At 49.8% G+C, this 25,529-nt stretch overlaps 6 protein-coding genes across 6 annotated transcripts; 4 read left to right on the top strand and 2 right to left on the bottom strand.

Moving 5' to 3' along the window:
* Nucleotides 1-774: 774 nt before the first annotated feature.
* TrAtP1_005620 (uncharacterized protein) lies at nucleotides 775-3,568 on the top strand. The gene is made up of 5 exons (XM_014089184.2): nucleotides 775-1,190; nucleotides 1,316-1,331; nucleotides 1,466-1,591; nucleotides 1,653-2,222; nucleotides 2,332-3,568. The coding sequence occupies exons 1-5, from the start codon at nucleotides 1,156-1,158 to the stop codon at nucleotides 3,403-3,405; spliced, it is 1,821 nt and encodes a 606-aa protein (XP_013944659.1). The 5' UTR covers nucleotides 775-1,155; the 3' UTR covers nucleotides 3,406-3,568.
* Nucleotides 3,569-3,869: 301 nt separating this feature from the next.
* Nucleotides 3,870-7,745, top strand: TrAtP1_005619 (uncharacterized protein). The gene is made up of 2 exons (XM_014089185.2): nucleotides 3,870-7,131; nucleotides 7,209-7,745. Exons 1-2 carry the CDS (start codon nucleotides 4,039-4,041, stop codon nucleotides 7,527-7,529), a joined length of 3,414 nt encoding a protein of 1,137 aa, XP_013944660.2. The 5' UTR covers nucleotides 3,870-4,038; the 3' UTR covers nucleotides 7,530-7,745.
* A 1,210-nt stretch (nucleotides 7,746-8,955) lies between these two features.
* Nucleotides 8,956-10,974, top strand: TrAtP1_005618 (uncharacterized protein; the record flags this gene model as incomplete). Its single annotated transcript, XM_066112792.1, has 2 exons — nucleotides 8,956-9,901; nucleotides 10,103-10,974. The coding sequence occupies 2 exons, from the start codon at nucleotides 8,956-8,958 to the stop codon at nucleotides 10,972-10,974; spliced, it is 1,818 nt and encodes a 605-aa protein (XP_065968878.1).
* A 3,213-nt stretch (nucleotides 10,975-14,187) lies between these two features.
* TrAtP1_005617 (uncharacterized protein) lies at nucleotides 14,188-16,975 on the top strand. The gene is made up of 3 exons (XM_014089492.2): nucleotides 14,188-14,938; nucleotides 15,173-15,379; nucleotides 15,449-16,975. Exons 1-3 carry the CDS (start codon nucleotides 14,641-14,643, stop codon nucleotides 16,759-16,761), a joined length of 1,818 nt encoding a protein of 605 aa, XP_013944967.2. The 5' UTR covers nucleotides 14,188-14,640; the 3' UTR covers nucleotides 16,762-16,975.
* A 1,970-nt stretch (nucleotides 16,976-18,945) lies between these two features.
* Nucleotides 18,946-21,230, bottom strand: TrAtP1_005615 (uncharacterized protein). The gene is made up of 4 exons (XM_066112791.1): nucleotides 21,005-21,230; nucleotides 20,517-20,924; nucleotides 20,395-20,449; nucleotides 18,946-20,322 (listed from the first exon to the last, which is right to left on the bottom strand). The coding sequence occupies exons 1-4, from the start codon at nucleotides 21,045-21,047 to the stop codon at nucleotides 19,176-19,178; spliced, it is 1,653 nt and encodes a 550-aa protein (XP_065968877.1). The 5' UTR covers nucleotides 21,048-21,230; the 3' UTR covers nucleotides 18,946-19,175.
* A 141-nt stretch (nucleotides 21,231-21,371) lies between these two features.
* TrAtP1_005614 (uncharacterized protein) lies at nucleotides 21,372-25,265 on the bottom strand. The gene is made up of 3 exons (XM_014089189.2): nucleotides 24,584-25,265; nucleotides 21,794-24,122; nucleotides 21,372-21,732 (listed from the first exon to the last, which is right to left on the bottom strand). The coding sequence occupies exons 1-3, from the start codon at nucleotides 24,986-24,988 to the stop codon at nucleotides 21,686-21,688; spliced, it is 2,781 nt and encodes a 926-aa protein (XP_013944664.2). The 5' UTR covers nucleotides 24,989-25,265; the 3' UTR covers nucleotides 21,372-21,685.
* Between the last annotated feature and the right edge of the window lie 264 nt (nucleotides 25,266-25,529).

Genomic DNA, 25,529 nt, shown 5'->3' with positions numbered 1-25,529 from the left:
CAATCGGAGCTCGTACATTTGGCTCCGGCGTGGGATGGCTTCACGCGGGAATAATCTGGCCTGAGATTAATTAAAATTACATTACGCGACGACAACTTCATTCTCCTCAGTATCAGTTTCTCTTAAACGCCACAACGGGCTGGCAACCGGCACTTGATAGGTTGCGGCCCCAGAAAAGCGGAGGACGCGAGTGAGGAGAATAGAGGATCATCTCTAGGCAGCAAGTTAGGAGAAAAAACAGCGAAAGGAAACTATCGTGAAGGTCCTGCTGACGGGAAGAAGTTTTCTTCAAAAGTGGGTGCATTGCTTCGAAATGTTTTCTGCATCTTTGGATCGAATCTCTTTTTTTTTTCTTCGGTAGAGTTCGGTTTCGGTAGATGATTGTGAGTTTCCACAATGAGATCATTGATGATGCCAGGACCAATTTTTTACCCTTTTCTTTTTTTATTTCTGTAAACCAACTTGTTCATGAGATTGATCCGCGATTCAAGTGGCAAGGTGATCGGCAATGTCACTGCTCGTTGATCGATTGCTGTGTTAGCACACATTATCCAGGTCTGTAGCGCCCAAGCGCTGGAGTTGAGGGGCAAAACAGGGTCTTGGTAGCGGGGCAATGGGGTACATGTAAGTTTTAGTGGCCTTGCCGGCGCTGTAGTAGCGGGCAGCTACAGAGACGCCCCCCGCAATGCTGGAAATGCTGGAGCCTGCGCTGGGTCTCTCCGTCTGATAGCCCCAATCCAGCGACTTATCGTCGTTCCGCGACCACCGACATGCGCAGCGAACAGCCGACTGATCGGCTCCAATTGGCTCGAAAGGGCCTCGAGAACTTCAATTGGGGGGGCGTCTCTCCAATCTGGCAAGTTGTAGGGGCCAATGGCCGCTGCCGCACGCCCCTAGGTCTTTTGCCCGTCAAGGCGGTGGAGGGGCCGTCGTTGCGCCTCTCTGTCTATATCCAGGCCCTCCTCTTGCTTCCCGAACCCCTCGGATACAAACCACTATCTTGCTTTCTGCTATACTCTTTTGTCTCACCACCACCAGCCCGACTTAGTTCGTGGCTGCTTCCAGATCCGAATCCATCGAGCCACCATAATCAGCGGGGAAAAGGCCCAGAGGGCTTGCTCGGGAACCAAGAAAGCAACGAAACCGGACATCGCCATGTACGCGTACAATAAGCCCATCAAGGCCATGGAGTGAGTGTCTGCTTTTCTTTGTATTTCCATGCAAGCTATTTAAACTCTTCCGCACCCTCCGTCAATTTTATCCAATTCGTGAGTGTACATTATTTTGCTAATTGCTCTTCTTACGCAATGGATAGGCCTCCAAATGTCCAGGTAGCTACCCCCATTCCAATGCGCCAGTCCAACACCTCTGCGGCACAGCCTATGACGGAATCGTCAGAGACGAAGCCTTCACCACAAAATAGATGAGATGGGACGTTCCAAGGCTAATTTCAATTCAATTGCAGGACCACTACATCGGCATTGATGTCGGCACCGGCTCTGCCCGCGCCTGCATCATTGACGAGACCGGTGACATCAAGGCTTTAGCAGCAGAGAACATCAAGCTGTGGCAGCCCGAGAACGGCTACTATGTGCGCAATCCCGATTGTTAAGCCCTGCTTACGTGCCGCTCAATTCTGACGTCTTTCCCAGGAACAATCCACAACAGACATCTGGCGCTGCATCTGCGAATGCGTGCGCCGAGTTGTGCAAGAATCTCTCGTCAATCCAAACCAAATCAAGGGCATTGGCTTCGACGCCACCTGCTCCCTGTCCGTCTTCTCCAACGACACCGACGAGCCTATTCCCGTTACCGGACCCGATTTCTCCAACGATGGCAATGACCGCAACGTCATTCTCTGGCTAGACCACCGTCCAGTCGAGGAGACGGAAAAGATCAATGCCACCAACCATAAGCTGCTCAAATATGTTGGCGGCAAGATGAGCATTGAGATGGAAATTCCCAAGGTTCTGTGGCTCAAGAACAACATGCCTCCCGAGCTGTTTGCTCGCTGCAAGTTCTACGATTTGGCAGATGCTCTTACTCACCTGGCTACGGGTAACGAAACGCGCAGCTTTTGCAGCACAGTTTGCAAGCAGGGCTTCGTCCCTGTGGGTGTGGATGGCAGCGTGAAAGGCTGGCAAGAGGACTTTTACCATGAAATTGGCCTCGGTGACTTGGTCAAAGATGACTTCAAGCTCATGGGTGGCGTCGACGGGGTGGTGAGCCTATTTTCTTTTGCGTCTAAAATTCTTTCCTGCTGCATTCTACCCTTTGCATGCAGCAATCTCCATTCAATTTTGAACACTGGCTAACTATCATTGCTTATAGAGCGGAAAGTTTGCCAGCGCTGGCGAGTGCGTAGGCACACTTAGCCGCCTGGCCGCCTCTCAGCTCGGTTTACCAGAGGGCATTGCCGTCGGAAGTGGTGTCATTGATGCCTATGCAGGCTGGATTGGCACAGTTGGTGCCAAGGTCGAGCTGACTGAAGAGGAGCTCAAGGCTGATGTTCCCAAGAACGACGTTAGCCAGGCGTTTACTCGTTTGGCTGCCGTCGCAGGCACATCAACATGCCACTTGGCCATGTCTAGAAATCCAGTCTTTGTTCCTGGTGTCTGGGGCCCTTACCGAGATGTGCTGATTCCCGAGTTCTGGATGGCAGAGGGTGGTCAGTCAGCAACAGGAGAGCTGCTGCGGCACATGCTGGATGTCCACCCGGCGTACAACGAGACCATGGCTCTGGCCAAGGCCGAAGACAAGCACATTTACGACTTCCTCAACGCCCACCTCGAATACATGGCAGAGAAGCATAATGCTCCGGCCGTCTCTTACCTTGCGCGCCACTACTTCTTCTACGGTGATCTGTGGGGCAACCGCTCGCCAATTGCGGATGCCAACATGAAGGGCACCATGATCGGTCTCGACAGCGACAAGAGCACCGATAACATGGCCCTGTGGTACTACGCCACCATGGAGTTCATTGCCATGCAGACTCGCCAGATCATTGAGCAAATGAACAAGGCCGGCCATGAGATTTCTTCCATCTTCATGTCTGGCTCACAGTGCCAGAATCCAATTCTGATGAATCTCCTAGCCACAGCATGCAACATGCCAGTCTTGATCCCCAAGTACGTCAACGCGGCAGTCGTTCACGGAGCTGCCATGTTGGGCGCAAAGGCAGCCAGCCATAACGTCACCGATGGCTCAGAGCCCGAGACGTTGTGGAACATCATGGACCGGATGAGCAAGCCCGGTCGGCTGGTCCAGCCCGGCACTGACTCCGGCGAGAAGCTGCTGCTGGACGCAAAGTACGAGGTTTTCCTCGACATGTGCAACACACAGCAACAGTACAGAAAGAAGATTGACGGCGCTGTCGAGAAGTGGGGCGCCTTGTTTGACGAGTAAATTACCACTATGAAGCAAGCGTGACGAGCTGATAGAGGATGAAAAGATGTTTTGGAATAGAATTGACCTTTGAAAGGAAGCGATTTTGGGCTTTGTAATGTAATGAGATTATGCATTTACTTTTCGATAGAAAGGAAAACAAAGACAGCGAAATTTTTGCCCATAGAAAATCTTGCCTCCTAGTGATATTTAACGCGCGCTTCGACTAGTCTAGATATCCTACGGCGGTATATTCCAAAGACTTTCACATAACAGCGATAAATAAGCTTGTTTGGGCAAGTTTAATGGAATAACATCCATCAATAGACTGAAGCAATCACAAGAGTGAATCGATCGCTGATTGGTGGTCGCCCTTCAGCCGTGTCAGTTTTAGCGCTTCTGATTGGCCCGAGCTATCTGTTGCCTAGCCAGGTTCTCAGCCTCGCCAATTCAGGTGCCAAAATTCTAAACCTGGGAAGCTAGCTGCGCGTCTGCCCACCTTGAATCTTTTCAAACGCGAGAGCACCTCTGCCTTTCCATTGCCTGCGCGCGGTGCCTCTCTTTTTTATCCCTTCTAGTCCCTGTGGCTCTTATTTTCTTCGCTTCATCTTTCCATTAACTGTCTAGTTGATATTTCTTCGATAGGCCGTCGCGATGTCTCTTTTCGGCGGACAGACGACCGGCTCATCGCTGTTTGGCCAGCCCGCGCAGCAACAACAACAGGCCCAGAGCAACACCACAACGACAGGTGGAGGAGGTGGATTGTTTGGCGGCGGCGGTGGTGGTGGCGGGCTTTTTGGCGGCGGGCAGCAGCAACAGCAACAGAAGCCTGGGGGTCTTTTCGGAGCAGCAACAACAGCGACACCACAGACTGGCGGAGGTCTGTTCGGAGCAGCCACGACAGCTACACCACAGGCCACCACGGGCGGCCTATTTGGACAGGCAGCGACGACTCAGAACCAGCAGACTCCTACACCCGGTGGTGGCCTGTTTGGAAACACCCAGAATGCGGTCGCGCAGCAGCCAAAGCCTTCGCTGTTCGGCGGCTCAGCACTGACCGGGCTTGGTGGTGGCACTACAGCCGCGAAGCCTTCTCTGTTTGGGGCTACAATGGCTGCCCCGGCTCAGCAGAGCACAGCCTTGCCTTTGACGGGCGGCCTTTTGGGCGGCCAGGCGCTGACTGCCCAGAATAACAACACGACGAGCGCGGCAGCCCAGCCCGCAGGCGCCTACTTCGACAGCCTCTTTGCGAAGACCCAAAAGGCCGGCGTCGTTAATGCAAACATGGAAGATCTCCCTAGTCTGGAGCTGGGCTTGGGCGACTTGCGCCATCGGTTGAGAAAACTACAATCGAAACAGACCGAAAGAGCGGATGGAAAGGCTCACTATCTTCTTGCCGCTTCGGGCGTGGATCCTAGTACTGCGGCCAAGGACCTCGGCCTGCTCGATATTCAAGGTGCACGAACCGAACGACCAACACACGGTTATCCTCCGGCTGATGTCGACGTCGAAACCTATTTGTCGAACCTGCAAACGAAAACGACCCTCAGCATGATTCAGGATGGCCTGGAGCGGTCATTACGCGACTTCGATAACTTTCTGGAAGATAATGTGGCTATGGAGTGGGATGCGCAGCGAAAGCGTATCTACCACCATTTCGGCATCAAGCCTAGAGAGACGTCAGTAACGGCGGGTCGCGAGTCTCAAGGCGGATTTGGAAAGTCTCGACGCGGAAAGACTCAAGGGAGCACTCCACGCGATGCTCGTAGCAGCACGTTTGGTACCTCGACTTTCCAGCGATCAGTTATCGGAGCGCGATCAAGGATTGGGGCGCATCAATCTGAATTCGCCGATGTCGAAAGAGCTACAGACGGCGCTAGCAAATCAAGAAATGAAGATCAGGCCCTCCGTGAACGACAGTCGAAGCTGGCTGAGAAAGTTCGCAGCCTCAACGCTTCACGTTTGGTTGGCCGCCCTTACCCCATCTTGGCCGAACTGGCAGAAATTGAGCAAAAGTCCCACGAGCCCCATGCACCTCACATTGTGGAGGCATACCGCGCCATGATTGAGATTGTTGGTGAAGATGCCGATGCCGAGACGTCGCTTAGCGGCAACACGGCCAAGGAGCGCCAGTTCGCCGAGATGTATCTGGATGAAAACCCCAACTCTCAGCTTTCAGTTGAAATGAGGAAGCGCATCTTGAGCGGCGCCAATGCTTTCCTCGAGAAGCAGTTCTTGCGTGAGGTGGAGTCTCTCATTGCCAAGCATCCTCACGAGGCCAAGCTGGGTGGTCTGCCTGACATCACTAGTAAGATCAAGGCATACATCCGCTTGCGATCAGCTAGAAAGGATTTGGTTCCGGACAACACTGAGCTTCAGCAAATCCATGGCGAGTATGTTTGGGCCACTGTTTTCTATCTGATCCGATCTGGTCATGTAAACGATGCTGCCAAGTATGTCAACGACAATAGCAACCACTTCCGAGGAATCGATCGCACGTTTTCGACATACCTCAACAACTATGCTGCCAGTGAAGATCGCAGAATCACTAACAGGAAGCTTCTCGACCGCTGTACGAACGAATACATCCAACGATCCCGCAACGCTCCAGAGAACACAATCGACCCCTTCCGCATGGCATGTTACAAGGTCATTGGTCGGATTGAGCTGAATAATCGAAATCTGGATGGTCTCAATACCGACATTAACGACTGGATTTGGCTGCAGTTCAACTTGGCCAGAGAGGGCGACAAGGCACTGGAGATGGCTGGGGAATCGTACGGACTGGCGGATCTTCAAAATAGCATCAAGGAGATTGGCCAGAAGCACTTCCCCAAGACTGCCTCTGACGATAACAACGGCAGCTGTGGCATGTACTTTTACCTGCAGATCCTATCTGGCATGTTTGAGGACGCTGTTTCCTATCTCTACCCATTTTCCTATGTCGACGCAGTTCACTTTGGTTTGGCTCTTGAGTTTTACGGCCTGCTTCGCCCCAGTGACCCGATATCTGCCTCCAACGACTTGCGCACACACAGCATCAAGGGTCTTCCACAAATCAACTTTGGCCCCATGATTGGCTACTATACTCGGGATTTCCGAGCTGCTGATGCCGTCTCCGCGGTTGATTATCTCACATTGATTTGCCTAAACGCAGATCTTGGTGGAGAAGCTGGAGAGCGTCATAGCGGCCTTTGCCACGAGGCATTGCGAGAACTGGTGCTGGAGACACGAGAGTTCAGCAAGCTCATTGGAGATATTCGACCTGACGGCCGTCGCATCCTAGGTGTTATTGAGGGCCGTGGCCCGCTAATTGGCCTCGATGGTCAGGATGACTTTGTCAATACCGTCACTCTGCAAGCCGCCAGCTTTGCTGATGAGAATGGTCGAATCACTGACTCAGTACTGCTCTATCACCTTGCCGGCGAGTATGACGCAGTCGTGGCCATTGTCAGCCGTGCTCTCAGTGAGGCCATCTCCCTGGAGATTGGAGAGGACCCAATGCGTCTCTTGCCCGTTAAGCCAAGGGGTGGCAACAACCAGGAGTCAGATCAAGGCGGCAGCCTTAGCTTAGCGGCCATCGATGACCCTGTTGAGTTGGCCAAGACGATGATGACCATGTATGAGCGCGACGCAATGTTCTACCGCAACATTCAGGACCAGAACAAGGTTGCTTGCCGCGTTTTGCTTGAGATGAGTAGCATTAAGAGCTTGGTGGAGACTAGCCAGTGGGCTCAATGTCTTGACGTAAGTTTCCAAATTGCAGTGTTATATATACGAAAGTATTTTTTTGAAGGTCAATGCTAACATTTGTTCTTCACTAGAAAATCCGTGGCTTGGACATTCTCCCTCTCGAGGCCGGCGGCGATGCCAGCACAATCCGAGCCTACGCTGCCAAATTCTCTAGCCTCTCACAGCCAGTCTCTATCAATGTGCCTAACCTGATTATGTGGACCATCATCAGCTGCGTCAGGCAGAGAGAGCAGCTGGTCAATGGCCAGTTCAGCGGCAACGAGGGCACCAGGAAGATGATGGTAGAGCAGCTGAAGCAGATGATTTTGGATTTGACGACGTACACGAGTCAACTGCGGTACAGGTTCCCGCCGCACCTGCATGAGGCGTTGGCGAGGGCATCTGCAGAGTAAATGATGGGAGGGGACAGATAGATGGAGAAACATAAACGAGAGAGAAGAGACTGATGATGACTTTTGTTTGATACACTTATGATTGGGCAGACCGAGTGAGCTGTGGGCATGAGATGGATGTATGAAGGGGTTTGGGGGATTATTAATGGGAACAAACAGTCTGGATCTATTCACGCTAGGTACTTATCGTAATTGAAGATGGACTCTTTTGAGTTGAACTTGTATGGACTACTACTACTTTGAATGTTTGAAAAAGCTCCGTTTGCAAGCTCCATTTACTTTGTCTCTTATTCCTCCGCGAAATCACGCATTGGCCGCTGGAGCGAATGTGAGACTCCAGAGATAGCTGACTACTAGGTATCTAGTTGCTATTTTAAATGTTAGAACTGGCACGCAGTCTGATAGACTTTCGAGAAGCTTAAGCTGGGGTTAGCCAAAACAAATTATTCTACAGCTACTCGAATCCTATGTTCGAGTTGGTGCCTCTTCAGTCTGCATAGAGGACTACTGTCTTGTATATATGTCACTGAACGTCCTGGAAATAGTTTATGTTTACCTACTTGATGAGAATGAGGGAAACCAGCTGGACTGCTTAACTATGACGATAAAAGCGCTGCCATTGTAATAAGGGATAAGGGAAAGTTACATGTAGTAGCACACCAGTTCTGTTGTCCAAGACCCCAGACGGCAGACACACTTAAAAATACTCAACTCCGCTGCCGAGTACACTAAGAAATGGTAGCAGTAGTAGAAGTAGTAGAAGTAGTAGAAGTAGTAGAAGTAGTAGAAGTAGTAGAAGTAGTAGAAGTAGTAGAAGTAGTAGAAGTAGTAGAAGTAGTAGAAGTAGTAGAAGTAGTAGAAGTAGTAGCAGTAGTAGCAGTAGTAGCTGTAGTAGCTGTAGTAGCAGTAGTAGCCTACATATATGCATAATAGAATAGGGATGCTGGTTAAATTTTCCCTATATTTTACTGGATTCGGGATCTCTGTGTCCATAGATTCTAAGTTATGCCCGCTTGATACTGTCATTTTAGGAAACTTTTCTGATGCATTTTGTTCGTTTGTTGATATACCAGTAGGTACAGGCGTTTTCAGGTACATACCTAGGTACCTAGGTAGATCTACACATGCTCAATTTGGCAACGACTGCGCAGCCTCATTCCTGCACAACCTCATTCTTATTGGCGTACACTTCGGTGAGCAAATTTCGTCTGCAGATTATGAAGAGCCTGAATTCCCCGCAGTTAGGCTGGCATGGAGCCCTACTCTTCTTTTTCAGGTACTCATCAGGCTGCAAAATCTCAAAGCCTTCCCGGTGATAAAGAGCACCAGATTCAATCTAGCCTCCTTCTCTCTTATATATCTTATCTTTACGAAAGACACGTCTTTACAATCCAAATCGCGACTTACTATATACATTAATTGAGAAATGTCTGACTCTGAGGCATCCACGACTCCTGCCCTCCCGCGTAATGAATACACAATCGGATGGGTGTGCGCACTCTCAACAGAATTGACGGCGGCAACCGCCATGTTGGATTCAGAACATGAGCTACCCAGCAATCCACCCGGAGATAAAAACGTCTATACGCTTGGCTCCATTGGAAAGCACAATATTGTTATTGCTTGCCTACCAAAAGGCAAGCAGGGGACTACGTCCGCAGCGGTTGTGGCGACGCAGATGCTCGAATCTTTTTCATCCATCAAATTTGGGTTGATGATTGGCGTTGGAGGGGGCATCCCCACCAAAGATCACGATATTCGACTAGGAGATGTTGTCGTCAGTACACCAACAAGCATGTTTCCAGGCGTTGTTCAATTAGATCTGGGCAAAGCAATAGAGGGTGGCGGCTTCGAGCGGATCGGATCGCTGAATAACCCTCCAAATATTTTACTGGCAGCACTGCAACGCCTGGAGACACGACATGAAATGAAAGGCTCTAAAATAAAGAAATATGTTGACCAAATGATAAAAAAATGGACAAATCTCAAACAGAAATACAACCGGAATGATTCAATGAAGGACGTCCTCTTTGCATCAGACGATATCACAAAAGTTATTGACCGAGAGCCGAGAGATGGTGTCAAGGTTCACTACGGCCTTATTGCCTCTGGAAACAAGGTCATCAAAGATGCCACTCTACGGGATACGATAAATGGCAATCTCAATCATCATGTTCTGTGTGTGGAGATGGAAGCAGCGGGGCTGATGGATAACTTCCCTTGTCTTGTTATTCGAGGCATATGCGACTATGCAGACTCTTATAAGAACGACGACTGGCAAGGATTCGCAGCAGCCACGGCTGCAGCCTTTGCAAAAGAGCTTCTCTCGATAATTCCTGCATCTGATGTGGAGCAGATGGAAAGTATCAAAAGTAAGGAGCTTCATTCCTCCAACTATTATTCCATTAGTATCAATCCCCGTGAGAAAACTCAGCCTTTAGGAATTGAAGATAGGCAATCGCACGATGGATGGCCAGTCAGCAGCTCTGGAGAGCTGGCGCCAGAGCCAGTGTTGCTAGCTAGACCCTATTGAGCCATGATTAGATATCAATATTAACAAATGGTTTCCTTAGTTATTGCCGGTAAAATCGTTGAAATATCTGAGGTCGTGAGAAAGATTGATCAACACCAGGAGCGACATGCTCGAAACGATTTTCTCGAATGGCTTACGCCAGTTAATTATGATGCACAACATCACGAGCATCTCAGTAAAAGAAGTCCAGATTCAGGAAAATGGTTTTTAGAACATCCAAATTTTCAACAGTTTTTAAAAGGAAAGAAGAAGACTCTGCTATGTCAGGGAAACCCAGGAGCAGGGAAAACAGTCCTTACATCCGCTGTTATCGAGCATCTTCAACACTGGCAACCCTTTCACGATGCCTCGGCGGGTGGTAAAGTGAGCTTAGCATTCGTATATTTTGACTTTATCAGGAAAGAAAGCCAGAGAACTATCGACATCTTTGCGAGTCTTATCAAGCAGCTGGTTCGAGACGAGCTTCCTCTACCCACCGCCATCGAAGACCTCCAGAATAAATATAGGACCATACCGGCTTCTTCGCGTTCAGACAAGGATATTGAGGAGTTTTCCAAAGCCCTCAACCATTTGATAAGCAGCAAATCTACGAAAACCTTCATCGTCATTGACGCATTAGATGAATGTCAAGATGGCGACGGCTTTTTGAAAAGTATATTCACAGTCTTGGACAATACAGAAGCAAAACTTTTTGCTACCACTCGACCGAGCACGAGGGTTGAAAAAAGATTTGAGGGTGGGCTTTCCCTTGAGATTTCTGCACTCACTGAGGACGTGGAGAATTATATTCAAGCCCGCCTACCAGAGTTTACAGTTCTGAGCGATGAAAATGACGATATACCAAAAGAGCTCAAGATCCACGCCAAAAATGAAATTGTAACGAAAATAAGCAGTGCGATTGATGGAATGTAAGTTGACTGGTGCCACTATTCACAACTCGGCTACTGACACTTCCAGCTTTCTCCTTGCGAAGTTTCACGTTGATTCACTCCTGGCAAAAACGACGCTTGCCCAGATCAGAAAGACGCTGGAAGACCTCCCCAGAGGCCCAGATGCATATAAACAGGCATACGAGAAAACCATCCTCCGAATTCGCGGCCAGCCAAGTGAGCATCAGCAACTGGCAAGGCGTACTCTCGGGTGGCTTGTTTGTGCTGCGAGAGAAACCAAAACCCTGGAACTCCGTCACGCTTTGGCGATCAGAGGTGATAGCAGCTCGTTACCCAGTGAAGAAGATCTCGAAAGTAGCAATTTCGTGATCAAAGTTTGCATGGGGCTAGTGATAGTCGAGAAGGAAAGCAGCATCATTCGACTGCTTCATCACACAGCCCTCGAATACTTGCAACAAAACTTGACCTGCCTATGGAGCTTAGAAGACTTAGAGACTGTAGAGACTTGTCTTCCGCCTCCAAAGTCTTCCAAATGTGCTGTGCGGGAAGTACACCAAGACATCACTAAGATATGCATCAAATATCTCTCGTTTGAAGCCGTTCAGTCTTCAATAAGACAGAAGTACCAGAGCAGATTTAAATCTCTAAAAAAACACCCATTAACTAGATATACTATACGACACTGGGCTCACCATTGGCGCGAAGGCTTCAATGAGATGAGTCTTCCCAATAGTATGATTCAAATAACTACGGCCTTTCTAGAGAACGAGGCAAGCGTTACAATAGATGAATGGCTATTGAGTGGAACTGACACCATAAAAGAAATGACGATGATCCACCTCGTCGCTTTTTTCGGGCTGACCAGTATGATTGACGTCTGCCTAAACAATGGCCATGACATGCATGCTGTTACGAGCACCGGGGAAAATGCTCTATGGTTTGCACTATTGCTCAGGCATGAAGGGACATCTAAGGAGTTACTGCAAAAAGGAGCCAAAGAGACCATCGGTTTATGTTGGCCTGCGAGGCGAATGTCCTCGTTAGGTTTGGCGATCAACCATAGAATGAGAGTAGCCGCAGACCTCTTACGGGATGACAGCTTTGGCGCCATAATCAACCCCAAGGTAGGTGCTTGCACTTGCTACGAGGGAGCGCTAGATTCCCATCAATCTGACAATTTCTTGGCCCCATTGATAGTGGCCGCTATGGCTGGGAACTTGGATATGACGAAAATGCTCCTCGAACATGGAGCCGATCTTTCCGCTGAATACATTAACGGGCCTTCAGGAGGCCATTCAGTAGGTGTTGAAGCGCTCATCCAAGCTGCACGAGGGGGGTGTGACGATGTTGTGGAAATTCTGCTACAAGCTGATGGTAGTGCCGTCAACGCTGTGGACGATTGTTGCAGAACGCCATTCCACTGGGCCGTTCGCGAGGGAAGATGGTCTACAGCAGACATATTACGTCGCCATGGCGGAAAATTGTTCGGGGAAGGCACAGACTCAGACCCAGGGTTGCCAGCAAATGTTTCACTGATCAATGGACAGCCTAGCTCGATTAGATTTTGGGGCCGAGACAGCGTGCCCATAGACATCGGTAAGTGATGATCACTCTGCGTCGACTTTTAAAGCTAACTCGAGTTTACCACAATCAGCTTACGATTCTTACGACGGGTTTGGAAGCTCATTTTTCATTAAAACCTTCCTAGCTTTTTATAGCAAATCGCCAAGCACGGTGTTTATTCCTTGTGTATGTATTGATCAACGGAGATACTCTAAAGCAGACAAGAAACTTACCTTCTTCTAGTCCTCAGCCAACGTGCTCGGGAAGGCTCTTTCGTGGAACAGACGTGTCGCAGCAAAGCTACAGGAAGTGCATATCGCTGGCGGTTTGGTTCCTGGTCTAGATGATGTAGACCTAGAGTTTGCGCGTGAAATCAAAAGAAAGCATCTCTGGGAAGACATGGAGCAGGTATGTGTGAATATGCAATTTATCTACTAACAGATCCTTCGTTGATACGTCATCTACCTGTAGCTTGCGGATTATCTCAGCATGTACTCTGTAAAATATGCTTTGTCATAGCTTAAAACAACTGAGATAGCTAGAGTACGTTAAGGAAATGGTATAGTGTAGTGTACAATTAAGAACGGCTTTATTAAGGGAGAAGTTATGCAGCACCCTAATTTTATTATCCAACACCCCAACTGTAGCATAATAGGGCAGCCAGTCTGTATATAAATATACAGTTGCTAAATACTTATTAAAATAGCAATAGTAGTAGCAGTAGTAGCAGTAGTAGCAGTAGTAGCAGTAGTAGCAGTAACAGCAGCCTAAGCTACAGCTGGAGTGCTAAATAACATAATCGGGGTACTAGATAACTTCTCTTTTTATTTTTGGGGGTTTGGATAATAGAACTGGGGTGCTGGATAATGGCTCCCCTTTTATAATAAAGGATATAAACAGCTTCAGAAAGATTTACGCTTATGAATGACATTTTTTAGAATTAACGGCTTTGATAGGCTAAAGCTATTGGAGTACTGCGACTTTATTATCACTAGATATCTAAGATTGATACAACCTCTTGATTTCCATCTATGCAGACTAACATAGCCCATATTCATCCCTCTAGGCATACTTCGAGCATGCCGCGTCCTTACTTTGTTAGTCAATAGTCTAAACAAGAGCTATTTAAGAAACATCTAACACTTATGGGAAGTAGACGTAGTAGGAAAGTAGACGTAGTAGGGAAGAGATTAAGATGTCTACAACTTGGTGATATGTGCCATAATTAGGGCGTTGGGTGACAGAATCGGAGTGTTGAACAGTAATTTCCTAAAAGTAAGGATATCTCTACTCAATCCATCCACCCCGCTCAATCCACCCCCTTCCTCTTTCTATATAAGTATATATATAAAGCTATAGCGCTAACTACAGCCTAGCCAAGACTACGCAGATCTTACAAGTACGTATAGCCCGAAGCAGTAAGCCATTTATCAACTAGCACTTAAATAAAGAAAACACATCAAGAAGCAGGCCAAGCCATGTAGTAGGATTCAATCCTTCGTGCTCTAGCACCAGCTAGCTCACGGCACGTGCCAGCCGCAGCCAGAGCCTGAGCCAGCCGCTAGCGCCCTTCCTGACTCGCAACTTGGCTCTGGCCACCCGCCCACCTGATTCAGCAAGCGGCTGTTCATAGGCCAGCCGGAAGGCCAGGAGACCAACCACGCTCCATCTCCACCAACCAGCCCCATGCAAGCAAAGCCCGTCTGTCTCGCGACGCCCCTTGCCGGCATGCCATTGCACAGAGTACGAGGCCCAAGTACACGCAGCCAGATTTGGATTTGCCTTTGTCGCTGCAGCCGGAGCTGAGGCTAGAGCAGCATCCAGGCCGGATTCGTTGGATGAGCGACGCTGGGGGTGGAGCATCTGTCGGCGCAATCACTTGGCGCATCTCGATCGGTTCATTCAGCCTTGCGACGCATCGCTTGTCTCGCCAATGATACCACTGCACCACTAACACACTTATATCGACACCCACTCGCAGGTACCGGCACCGGTATATCGGACCCCGAAGCCCGGGTCCTCGTCCTCGGGTCCGGGACAGGCTCCGGCCCTTTGGCGGACGTGGAGCATGGTTGGCCGGCCCGTTGTCTAGCTGTTACCCAAATAGTATCACCACCTATTCCTAATGGACACCAGATCCGCTAGACGGGGCAGGTCAAGTCCCGTAGTAGGAGACTCGCTCGAGAGCGGCAGCCCCAACGCCGTTGAAGCCATCAAGCCCGAGTCTTCGGCCACCGCATCGCCTCTGGCATCATCAACCGCGGTGACTCTCAATGGCACGGCGGCGGCAGGGGCTTATGAGCCCATGGAGACGACGGAAACAGACGAGGTGGAGAATGTGACCAAGAAGAGGAAGACGGGCTCGGGAAGCAGAGGTGTTGCAAACTTGACGCCGGAACAACTGGCCAAGAAGAGGGCAAACGGTGAGTGTTTTGCTGCATCTCTCCTCCTCACATCTCGGGCTCTTTGCCTATTACGGAATGTTTCTTTTTGTATCATTACTACATGCCACTTTTGGAACTACTGCACCTGTATATGTACTCGTTTGAGAATATGACTCGTGCATCTACCAGCTTGTTTTATACATCTCTACATTTATATCCTTACCCAACTGCTGTGTCATCACTAACGAAACTGACCTCCTTCTCGTCATACAGACCGCGAAGCGCAACGGGCCATTCGAGAACGGACTAAGAATCAGATTGAGCGGCTCGAGAAGCGTATACATGAGCTTGAAAGCCAAAAGCCCTACCAGGATCTCCAAGTCGTGGTGCGTGCCAAAGAGGCGATAGAGGCCGAAAATGCCGAAATCAAGAGGCGGCTCGCCACCATCATCACCATGCTGCAGCCCATAGTTGGTACAGGTAAGCTCTAGCCTTCATTGCCATTAACAAATTTGTGTACATTGATTCGATGAGTTCTAACAAAGGCAGGCGATCTTGGTGTGCCATCTACGCTCCCATCCGTTGCGGCACCTACAGCACCTACAGCGCCTACAGCTGTTCCAATCACGAGCAGCGTCCCTTTTCATCCCGCAGCTCCAGCGGGAGGAGTGGTCGATCCACAGCGCCAAGCCGCTCAATCGGCTCTACAGAGCTGGTCAAGTACTGGTAGCAGCTCATCGCCGCCACCTCGTCGACCTGGCCTTGCTGGGGCCGTTGACGAGGGCACACGGCTTATGCTTGAGCAGCAGAGCCACTACCTTCGGCATGGGTTAGATTTTGGATCCGGACGATTCGATTTCAACGTTGTGCTTGACCCTATCCAGGCTATTCCGAAGCTTCAGAGAGGCCGAGACGGGGCACAAGATAGCGGTGAATTCCACCACGTGGCTATGAAGCATGACTGGACGCAAGTGAACCAGGAAAATGCACGGCCTGCATGGGATTCGCCAATTGCCATTCCCTCGCCCGGTTCCGATCCAGCTTCTGGAATACTGCCGAAAGCGGTTACGAGTCAGCCAGCACCCAGTTCTGGCCCGGGCCTTGACGGCATCGCTCCGACTATCCCACCAGTTCCATTTCCTGACGCACAAGCTGCTAATATTGCCGAATCTCTTCCTATATGGGCGCGGCCTTTGAGAAACTGCGAGCCTACCTGTCCATTGGACGCTCTGCTTCTTGACTTTCGCAGCGAACGCCAGCAGCGCGCCGCAGAGGGCTACGAGCAAAACGAAGTAACCGGCCCTCGGTACCCATCTGTATCTTCTCTGCTCAACCCGGCCAACAGCCAGTACAGCCATCCGGTATCCAAGGTCTTCACAGACATCATCACCAAGTTCCCCGAAATCTCCGGGCTGCCCGAAAAAGTCACCATTCTCTACCTCATGTTCATCTACATGCGATGGCAGATATCGCCAACAAAGGAAAACTACGAACGCCTACCGGAGTGGATCCGCCCACTGCCATGTCAAATCAACATACCGCACCCGGCGTGGATGGACTACCTGCCGTACCCAGAGATGAGAGAGAGGGTCATTCTGGCCAACGATCCGTCGATTTTCTACTTTGACAATTGGTTTCTCCCGTTTACATCCACTTTTACCATGTCTTGGCCTTATGAGGAGGCGCATACTTTGCTGCGGAATCCAGACTCTGATGAGATTATGATTAACCCGGTGTTTGAGAGCCATATGCGCAACTTGGATAATTGGAAGGTGGGGAGAGCGTTTGCCGAGGCGTTTCCCATGCTGGTCGACACGTGCAAGTTTTGGGACGGTACGAATCAACAGCCAGGCCCTGAATAAACTCTTTCGTTAAAGGCATTCAGAAAGTAGGCGGAATAAGGAGGATAGGGCTGGAAGAATATTGGGCTTAGATTTTTGCTACGGATCTAGTAGGTATATCCGACTTATTTGGGTTTAGAGACTTGGGTGGACCTCTCGTGAGATTGACGATTATAGCACTGGCGCATCATACACACTCATACATAACTAGTATATATAGGTACGAACTCCATGCATTGCAGCATGCTTAATGTAACTGTTTATTAATGCCTCATTTACATCATCAATCATGATTCCAACTCCGTAGATTCGTTCAATATAGAATCTTTTTTGTTTTTGTGACCTCGTAGGCCAAAGCCCTCAGCACTCAAGTAGATTTTTTTCGTAGCAAGTCCATCAACCAGCCGCAAAAGAGCACACGCGATGATGGAAAGAAGATGAAAAAAAACATTGAAAGCGTAAACGCCGGCTAGAAAATGAAGAGCCAAGGCTACAAAGTAGCAAGCCCTTGTCGTATTCGCAAGGAGAATTTCGCTGATGCTGGTGGATTACCATTGCAAAAAGAGGGAGCGAATAAAGACGAAGAAAGGATAAAAGAAGAAGAGATATAAAATATAAAGAAAAAGTTATATAATGCGCTCGGCAATCCGGTCGGTAAACTGATTAATCTTGACGGGCACGCGCATCTCCCGCAGCACATACTGCAGCGACCGCAGCTTCACCGCATTGCCCACCGACGCCAGCAGCTCGCTGTTCGAGATGTTTGGGTTGCTGCTCGTGACCGTCTCGTAAATCTGCCGGCGCTGCTCCTCGGTCAGTTTCTTGGGCTGGCCCGGCCGCGACATGCTCTTGTTGTCGTGGCGGTCGGCCTCCTTCTTGATCGTGTAGCGGATCGTCGAGACGGGCACGTCGGGATGCATCTGGTGGATGCGCTTGTAGCCGTAGCCGACGCTGTGCAGCTCGCAGATGCGCGAGCGCAGCGTTGGGGAGAGTTCTTTGCCGCGGCGAGGCATTTTTTTTTTTTTGTTTTTTGTTTTTTTAAATTGGTGAAATGCTGGTGATGTTTTTGGAGTTGAAGTTGAAAAGTTTGGGGGGGGGGATGTTTGTAGGTGGAGGAAGCAAAAAAGGGCGTCACTGCTACATAAGGTAGCACTGCCTAATCGGCGGGGGACACTTTATCTTGTGAAGAAAGCCTTGGCAGACTACAAAAAAGGTACAAGGGCTATATTCAAACTTACAAAGCAGTGATTCGATCTGTAGCATGTTAATAAAGTTTTTTCCTTGGCAACGGAAGAAAGATAAAAGTGATGAAGAAAAAAAAGTGTAGGTAAGCTTCCTTTTTCTTCCTTAGCTGCCGCTTGGGATGCTGATCCTGGATGCGAGCAGGGTATTAGTTTTTTTAGTTTCGCGGGAAATTTTTAGTTTAAACTCACAACAATTGCTCCGGCTCCGATGGGAAAAAGGCACCTACCGCAAACGTTTAGAACGGATAAGAGTTTAGCAGGGCTGGTAGGGCGCTTAGAGCGTATAGGAGCGTATATTGCAAGAGCATATCTTATTATAAAGCGTATTTAACTGTAAGAGTCATAGTACATTTCTGCGTTTTTGGTTATTATAGTAAACCCAACCATCCCTCGTAAATTGTTCTAATATTGTAACTGAAAGAAGTTGCAGTATTTCTTACAGGCTGGATTTCTTTTCTCCGTCATATCGTCTAGTACACAAGACCCCCCGGCCGGCGCCCCCGAAAGGCACAAGGCAAGTGCCCGATGCCGTTAGCTGTCATCTTTGATGTAACCACACTCTCACGATGTTGACGTAGCTCAGTGCTGCATTTAGTATATACTCCTGAACCCTTGAGTGCAATGTCGTCTGGATTAGGCATCTATAGCTGCCATAATAAGGAAAATGGAAAAAGGGGGATGTTATAAGACGTCTTACAAGTATGTGCCTACAAGCAGCGTGTCCCTCTGCACGCCGAGCCTAAGCTTTAGCTGTCTGAAGATTGAGAAAATCTCCAACATTGATCTATACAATAGACAAGGCGATTTCAAGTACTCTTCTTTCTTTAAGCATTCGACGCCATCGTAAGTGAAGCTGAAACAACTTTACAAGTGAAAAGGCCCAAGCCAAGTGTACGGTCAGCCTAGCTGCTAAGCCCAGCAACTTGGAGTGGATGATCTCTTCAAATCTATCGACTTTAATCTCAAATTGTTTCTGTTCAAGCGGTAGTCACATCCGCTCAGCCTTTGGATTTAATATTCCAGCAGTAATTAATATGAATACTCTGAAAACAAATGCCTAGTCCCTAAAAGCCGACAATTACTCCATACCTATATGCAGTCCGTAACAACAACCAACAAGTTCGCCAAAGACAAACAACCCAGTGAAATCCTTTATAACAATGCAAAAACAAAAAAAGACCCATCACCCCATTACTCATCAAAGGCGCCAATTGGCGCGCATCCAAACTTCTTCAAAAGAGGCCCCCTAGCCACATACAAGCTCGGCATCTTCTCCCCAGGCAGCGTCTGAAACATCATTGCCTTTACGGGGTTCTCGGCCCGAAGCTTCTCCAAAGCGCTTCCAGAACGCAGAATACGGCCCGATTTGAGGGAGAAGAGCTTGACTATGCCGTCATCTTGTGCCGAAGCCACGAGGTTGAGCTCCGAAGAGACATCCCAGCCAATATGATACCTCGCTTCGTTGCGATAGTCAGGAAATTCAAGTAGTGGAGAGGAAATGGTCCGGCCATGAGGATTAGTCTTATCGGATTGGAAGAAGCGCGTGTCATAGATTGACATTTGGTTCTGCAGGCCTGCAACAATCACTTGGTATGGGTTGATGCTGCGGACGTGGGCAATGGACGAGCTGTGCTTAACGTAGCTCCATCCGGCCGCCGGTGCTCTGAGGTCCGAAATCCAGAGCTGAGGCTGTCGGCCGCCTGCAAACAGCACGTTGTGATTGCCGATTTGGAAGTCTTGGGAGAAAATCTCCTGGGGGGGTCCAGGGGCCATGGCGCGCTCTTGCCCGCTTGCCCGGCCTGTTCCTACGGCCATTATCGACCTTTGTCGTCGGGTCGATGCTGGGCGGAACGTCATTGGTAGTGATCCAACCAATGCTTTCATCGGAACGAACGCGCAGAATGCCGTTGCTGGTGCCCACAACGCAGAGGAGGTTGGAAGATGCTGGTGCAGGTGTGCTCTGATGCACATACCATTGCGGATTTCTGGCAGCCTGGAATAGAAGTTTACAATAGCTATCAGCTGTCGATTGAATGTCAGTCGGATAGTTTCACGAATATTACATGGGAAACCATATGATGTCAAGAAGCAACGCATGTTATGCGAGGGGAGAGTGCGTGACGTACTATTGGCAAGAAGCCAGTGTCGTTTACCCTTGTGGTCAATATCAACCGTAGGAGAGAATGTAATCAACGCAAGTCCGTGGCCGGGTTCCCGTGAGGTGAAGAGAAGCTTGCGGGATGGTTGGTGGTATTTGATGGAAGACATCTGTGGGCAGTGAACCATCTCTAGGTGCAGCCTCGATGGATCCCGCTGACTAGCTGGTATATTTACCAGGCTATTAATGTCCATCGTCAGCATCGATGTATCTATCAAGAAAAATAAGATAACAAAGGATAGTGACACTCACTTTTCATTTTCATCAGTGTCCAAGTATTTCCCCATCAACGTCTGCTCATCAAGAGCTAAAAAGTTCACATGTTTAGCTTCCACAGCCAACTCAATCAACCATCACCAGCCAAGAAAACTCACTGGCATATACCACAGCTGAATCAATACCGCACTCCTGTCCGCTCACATAGAATGACGGAATATGAGGATACGTATTCCAAGTCATGCTGGGCGTAAAAGCAGTCTGGCCCTTGTCCGTCAGCTCCCGAGCCCACATTGCCGCCGCGACATCTTCATCCTCAACTCGCCCCCGTCCAGACTCAGCAGCCCTCTGGTGGCCCGTCTCACGGGAAAACAGCCCCGAGTTGACAATGCCATTTCTCAAGACACTGCGCTTGATATGATTCTTGACCAGCTGCGCCCTGTTGGATGCTTCCTGAGCCACTTGGGATTCAACCTTGCGCCGCTTGACAGACTGAGACGACCACTGGGCGGAAGAGGGCGCAGTCTGCGATTTTTCAATCTTGAAATATTTCTTCTTCTCTGAATCTATATTCCGGAGTATTAGCCGATGGAGAATTCGGGAAAATGGTAGTAAAACTACGAAGATGAAATACAAGGCATCTCACCATAATAATAGCCCGGTATCTCTACCGGAGCTCGAGCACTCATAGTCTCCAAGACGTCGTGGTCCAGTATCTATGGCAGAGAATCTTATGGATCGGGAACAAAAAATTTCAAATTGACAAGCAATAGGCAAAGTATTCAGCATTTATCTTTATAAATGAGAATACAAATCAAAAGTTTTGCGGAGTTTTTTGAAAAAGGTATGACATTGATGCTGCAAAAGAGGTTTCGTATTATTTTCCTAGCGCATGAGTGAGGCGACTTGCCAAAGTCGAAAAAGTGGAATGTATCACGTGATGCTCCTCTGCCGAATCACCACGGAATCAAGAGGACATGAAGATACAGATGCAGATTCGAGCTGTTTAGGCATCGCTTCAAACCCTAATCGTTTAGTTCACAGTCAACTACCCGTGTATTAATCTATATAAACTTCACAGCTCTCAAATCATAGAAGCAACCCTTTACAAACACTTGCCCACAGTACATCAATTCATTGCACACATTAAGGTGACATTTTACTTTGTCTTCATTAGCTGTCTATTAGACCATCATAGGGTATGAAGTTTGCCCTCATCCCACTTCAGACGAGTCCATCTCTAGATACGACTCGTACAGTACATTTAAAACTTTAAAAAAAAGAAACATGCAAGCCGACAGGCCTGCGGGTATGTAATAAGTTGTATTTACTGAGACTTTTCGTGCTGGGTAGAGACACGCTGCAGGGAAACGACTGTAATAAAGAGTTAGCGATCGTGTTACATGTAGTAAAGAGTAGGTGGATATAAACTTACCAAAATCTTCCAGAGATCGTTGCTTCTTGTCCGTCTTGGGGGACTTGCCATGCATGAGGTTGTCGAAGCCTGAGCTTCCCTGGAGGAAGTAGTAGAGACCACCCATGATGGAGAAGATGCCGAAAGAGAAGATCCAGACACGGACAACAGCAACAATGCTGGTCTGCTCGCCAATGAACCAACCAAAGACACAGAAGAGGGTGGCCAGGATGTCGACAACCAGGATAGCACCGCTGAGCTGCCATGAGGGGATGGAGGACCAGAAAGGACCGTTGGCACGGGTGATGAAGATCAGCCAGTTCTCAGTGAGGGAAATCTCAAGGAAGAGGACCTCGTCAATGTTACCAAAGTTCTGGACGATACCACCGTTCTGGCCACCAGCGTACATGGTGGTGAGGGCAATCCAGGTACCGACAGCAAGGACGGCACCGAGGAGAACGGACATACCCCAGAGCTTGGGAAGGTTCCACTTGACGGGGGTCTGCGAGTAAGGGGCGTTATCGTAGGCAATGGCCAGGGTGGCGATATCGGCAAAGATGGCAATGAAGACGACCAGCTCAATGTTCAAAGAGCGGTTGAGGATGGCAATCCAGAGACCCAGGAAGATTTCCATGTGCAGGGACAGAGCGATACGGTAGACAACGTAGGCGTACATACGGTGGAAGATTTGACGAGAGGTCTTGAGAGCGTCAATGATGGCACCCAGACCAGGAGCAAGGAAGACAATATCGGCAGCGGAACGAGCAGCATCAGAGGCACCCTCAACAGCAATACCAGTATCAGCCTTCTTCAGGGAGGGAGCATCGTTGACACCGTCACCAGTCATGGCAACGAGGTAACCACGCTGCTGGAGAATCTCGACGACGGCGTACTTGTGCTGGGGGAAAACTTCAGCGAAACCATCAGCAGCCTCAACAAAGTCGTAAACCTCGGAACCGGGCATGTCACCGCCGCCACCGAGACCGAGACGCTCAGCGTTGTAAACGTTGGTGCCGAGACCGAGCTGACGAGAAGTTTCACGAGCAATACCGACGGCATCACCAGTCAACATCTTGATGGACAGACCAAGCTGCTTGGCTTCGTTGATAGTGCGGGCGGTGTCGTGACGAGGAGGGTCAGAGCAAGGCATTATACCGAGAATCTCCCAAGCACCCTCACCACGCTTGCGGGCAACACCAAGAGAACGGAAACCACGGGTAGCAAACTCGGCAACACAGTTCTTGTAGTCCTTGTCAATCTCCTCGGGAATGGGGTGGTCCTCCTCAACAGTCTTGAGAACGAAGAGAGGGGCACCCTTGACACAGGTGATGCGCTCGCCCTGGGGAGACTCGACAACAGCGGTAACCTTCTTGGAGACAGGGTCAAAGGGGTGGAACTCGATGACCTTGTACTTGGACAGAACGCTCTTGGCACGGGGATAGTACTTGAGGGACTTGAGGAAAGCCTTGTCAATGGCGTCGATACCCTTCTTCTTGCGAGAAGCAGCCAAGCAAGCAGTGAGCATGAGATCATCGGGGTCAACGCCCTGGACGGTGTAGGGCTCGGAGAGAGAGAGCTTGTTCTTGGTCAAGGTACCGGTCTTGTCAGAGCAGAGGATCTCGACACCAGCCAGGGACTCGATGGCGGAGAGCTTCTGGACAATGGCCTGCTTCTTGGCGAGGTAGGCAGCACCGACGGCCATGGTGGTGGTGACGACAGCGGGCAGACCGACGGGGACACCAACGATGGTGATGGCCAGAGTGAAGCGCAGAATATCGACAATACCATTGGAGCGGTAGAATGAAGAAATCCAGACAACGAGCAGGGTCAGAACAACCAAGATGAGGAGAATTGTACCAATGCCGTTGAGAACCTCGGTGAAGTGACCAGTGCCACCAGCGGACTGAGAAACGAGAGCGGCGGCGCGACCAACAAAGGTGTTGTCACCAGTGGCGGTGACGACCACAAAGGCCTCACCACGCTTGACAGCAGAGGAAGCATAGCAGTTGTCGCCCTTGTGCTTGTCGACAGCGAGAGACTCGCCAGTGATGGCGGACTGATCGACCTGAAGGAAAGCGTCCTCAGTGACAATGCGACCGTCGGCGGGGATGATCGTACCCTCCTCAACCTGCAGGATATCGCCAGGGACAACTTCGGGGGCCTCAATCTCCTTGAGGGTACCGTCACGGAGAACGACAGCCTTGAGAGCGAGAGTCTTTTTGAGTTCTTCGACAATGGAACCAGCTTGGAATTCCTGGATGAAACCGACAAAGGCGTTGAGCAGGAGCAGAGCGCAAATGACACCGAAATCGACCCAGTCCTGGAGACCGGCGGCCAGAACAGCAGCAGCCTGTGACGCGTAATAGTCAGCACATGAATACACGTATTCGTAAACAACCTTTTAAGGTGTTTTTTTGCGTATCGGCGATCGACGGGCGGAGGGAAAAGAGTGGAGCGGATGATATCTTATTGAGTGGATCGGCATCCTTGCCCCCACAATCATAATATTTGGAGCACAGCCAAAATGGCCCGAAAACAGCTCGACCAAGCCAATTGGGCCAATGAGCGCAAAACCCGACCACAGCTGGTGTGGAGCAGCAATCTTAAGCTCGGAGCCAAGCGCGGGAGAGCGAAAAACAAGGCATTGGAGGGAAGGGTAGCCCGTGTCGGAGGAACACGGTTTGATAAGCCGGGAGAGATTGTGGCAGTGTTGGCAGAAGGACGGCGAGATAAATCGTCGCAGCGGAGAAAAACAGCCAATAGAGCGCATAGGACCAGGCAAATGAAGAAGGGAAAAAAAAAAAAACTCACCTCCATGACGAATTGAATGGGACCAACAAAGAAGCCAAGGAACTTGAGCACCAAGTTCTCCTTCTCTTCTTTCATTTGGTTAAGACCGTACTTGCGACGGCGGGCGACAACCTCAGACTCGGTCAGACCAAGTCGGCTGTCGGTTTGGAGCATGTCGTCGGGGACGACACGTCCTCCAGTGCTGGGACTGGTCTCTTCCTCTTCTTCTTCAAAGGCATGGCCATCCTCGGATTCGAGATCCTCGATCAAGGCGTCAATGTCCTCATCTTCTTCCTCATCTTCAGCGGAGGCATCCTTCTTGGGAGGGACGGCCTCAGCAGGGGGCTGGGCACGCTTCTCGTCGAAGTTGCCCGATTCTATATTCATGTCGAGCGCGGGCGCGCCGACGGCCTTGTCGTCCGCCATGGCCAAGTGTTTAAACGATGGAGGCGCTCTGGTGCGGATGCTGACTTGTGCGATTATACTGCAAAGTGCTGAAGGAAAAAGGCTGGCGAGGGATTATAGGAAGAAATGACGCGGGGAACCCTCCGTTCTGTAGGTGACGCTTGAGGGGATTGTATTATTATTATTAGGGGAAAATAGTAAAGTAAAGAGGATGGAGTGGAGAGGAGAAGGGAGAGAAGAAAGGGCTTGTAACACCGCACGAAGAGAGGCCTGGGGAGACGCTTGAACTCAACGCATTCGTGGGTGAAGAGAAAAAAAGGAAAGAGAAAGCTGTGGCAGACCCGGGGCGAGAGCGTCTTTTTCAATGGCTGCTCTGTGACTTTCCCAGGGACGAGCAAGACTCCCGGAGCAGGCGCCATGCGAGCCCACAGTTTTTTTGTTTTGACGGGTCCCAGGTACGGCGGCGAAGACTGGGGCACGCCAATGGGCCCGTGCTAGGGCGAAAGCGGTACCCTGGAGCTACAACGCACGCAGCCGGTGGCCGTGCGGGTGATAGCAGGCG

This window comes from Trichoderma atroviride, chromosome 3, assembly GCF_020647795.1.
Source record: "Trichoderma atroviride chromosome 3, complete sequence".
In the NCBI taxonomy this organism is placed as follows: domain Eukaryota; kingdom Fungi; phylum Ascomycota; class Sordariomycetes; order Hypocreales; family Hypocreaceae; genus Trichoderma; species Trichoderma atroviride.
This window is presented reverse-complemented; position numbering and strand designations above follow the sequence as displayed.

Bases quoted from the DNA above. Each gene is read 5' to 3' on its own strand.
- TrAtP1_005620 (XM_014089184.2), top strand. From the start codon at position 1,156: ATGTACGCGTACAATAAGCCCATCAAGGCCATGGA. The intron at 1,592-1,652 runs GTGCGCAATCCC...CGTCTTTCCCAG, and splicing joins AGCCCGAGAACGGCTACTAT to GAACAATCCACAACAGACAT. The intron at 2,223-2,331 runs GTGAGCCTATTT...CATTGCTTATAG, and splicing joins TGGGTGGCGTCGACGGGGTG to AGCGGAAAGTTTGCCAGCGC.
- TrAtP1_005619 (XM_014089185.2), top strand. From the start codon at position 4,039: ATGTCTCTTTTCGGCGGACAGACGACCGGCTCATCGCTGTTTGGCCAG. The intron at 7,132-7,208 runs GTAAGTTTCCAA...GTTCTTCACTAG, and splicing joins AGTGGGCTCAATGTCTTGAC to AAAATCCGTGGCTTGGACAT.
- TrAtP1_005617 (XM_014089492.2), top strand. From the start codon at position 14,641: ATGGACACCAGATCCGCTAGACGGGGCAGGTCAAGTCCCGTAGTAGGA. The intron at 14,939-15,172 runs GTGAGTGTTTTG...CTCGTCATACAG, and splicing joins GGCCAAGAAGAGGGCAAACG to ACCGCGAAGCGCAACGGGCC. The intron at 15,380-15,448 runs GTAAGCTCTAGC...TAACAAAGGCAG, and splicing joins GCAGCCCATAGTTGGTACAG to GCGATCTTGGTGTGCCATCT.
- TrAtP1_005615 (XM_066112791.1), bottom strand. From the start codon at position 21,047: ATGAGTGCTCGAGCTCCGGTAGAGATACCGGGCTATTATTATG. The intron at 20,925-21,004 runs GTGAGATGCCTT...TCCGGAATATAG, and splicing joins GATACCGGGCTATTATTATG to ATTCAGAGAAGAAGAAATAT. The intron at 20,323-20,394 runs GTGAGTGTCACT...GGACATTAATAG, and splicing joins GACACTGATGAAAATGAAAA to CCTGGTAAATATACCAGCTA.
- TrAtP1_005614 (XM_014089189.2), bottom strand. From the start codon at position 24,988: ATGGCGGACGACAAGGCCGTCGGCGCGCCCGCGCTCGACATGAATATA. The intron at 24,123-24,583 runs GTGAGTTTTTTT...TACGCGTCACAG, and splicing joins CCATTCAATTCGTCATGGAG to GCTGCTGCTGTTCTGGCCGC. The intron at 21,733-21,793 runs GTAAGTTTATAT...TCTTTATTACAG, and splicing joins ACGATCTCTGGAAGATTTTG to TCGTTTCCCTGCAGCGTGTC.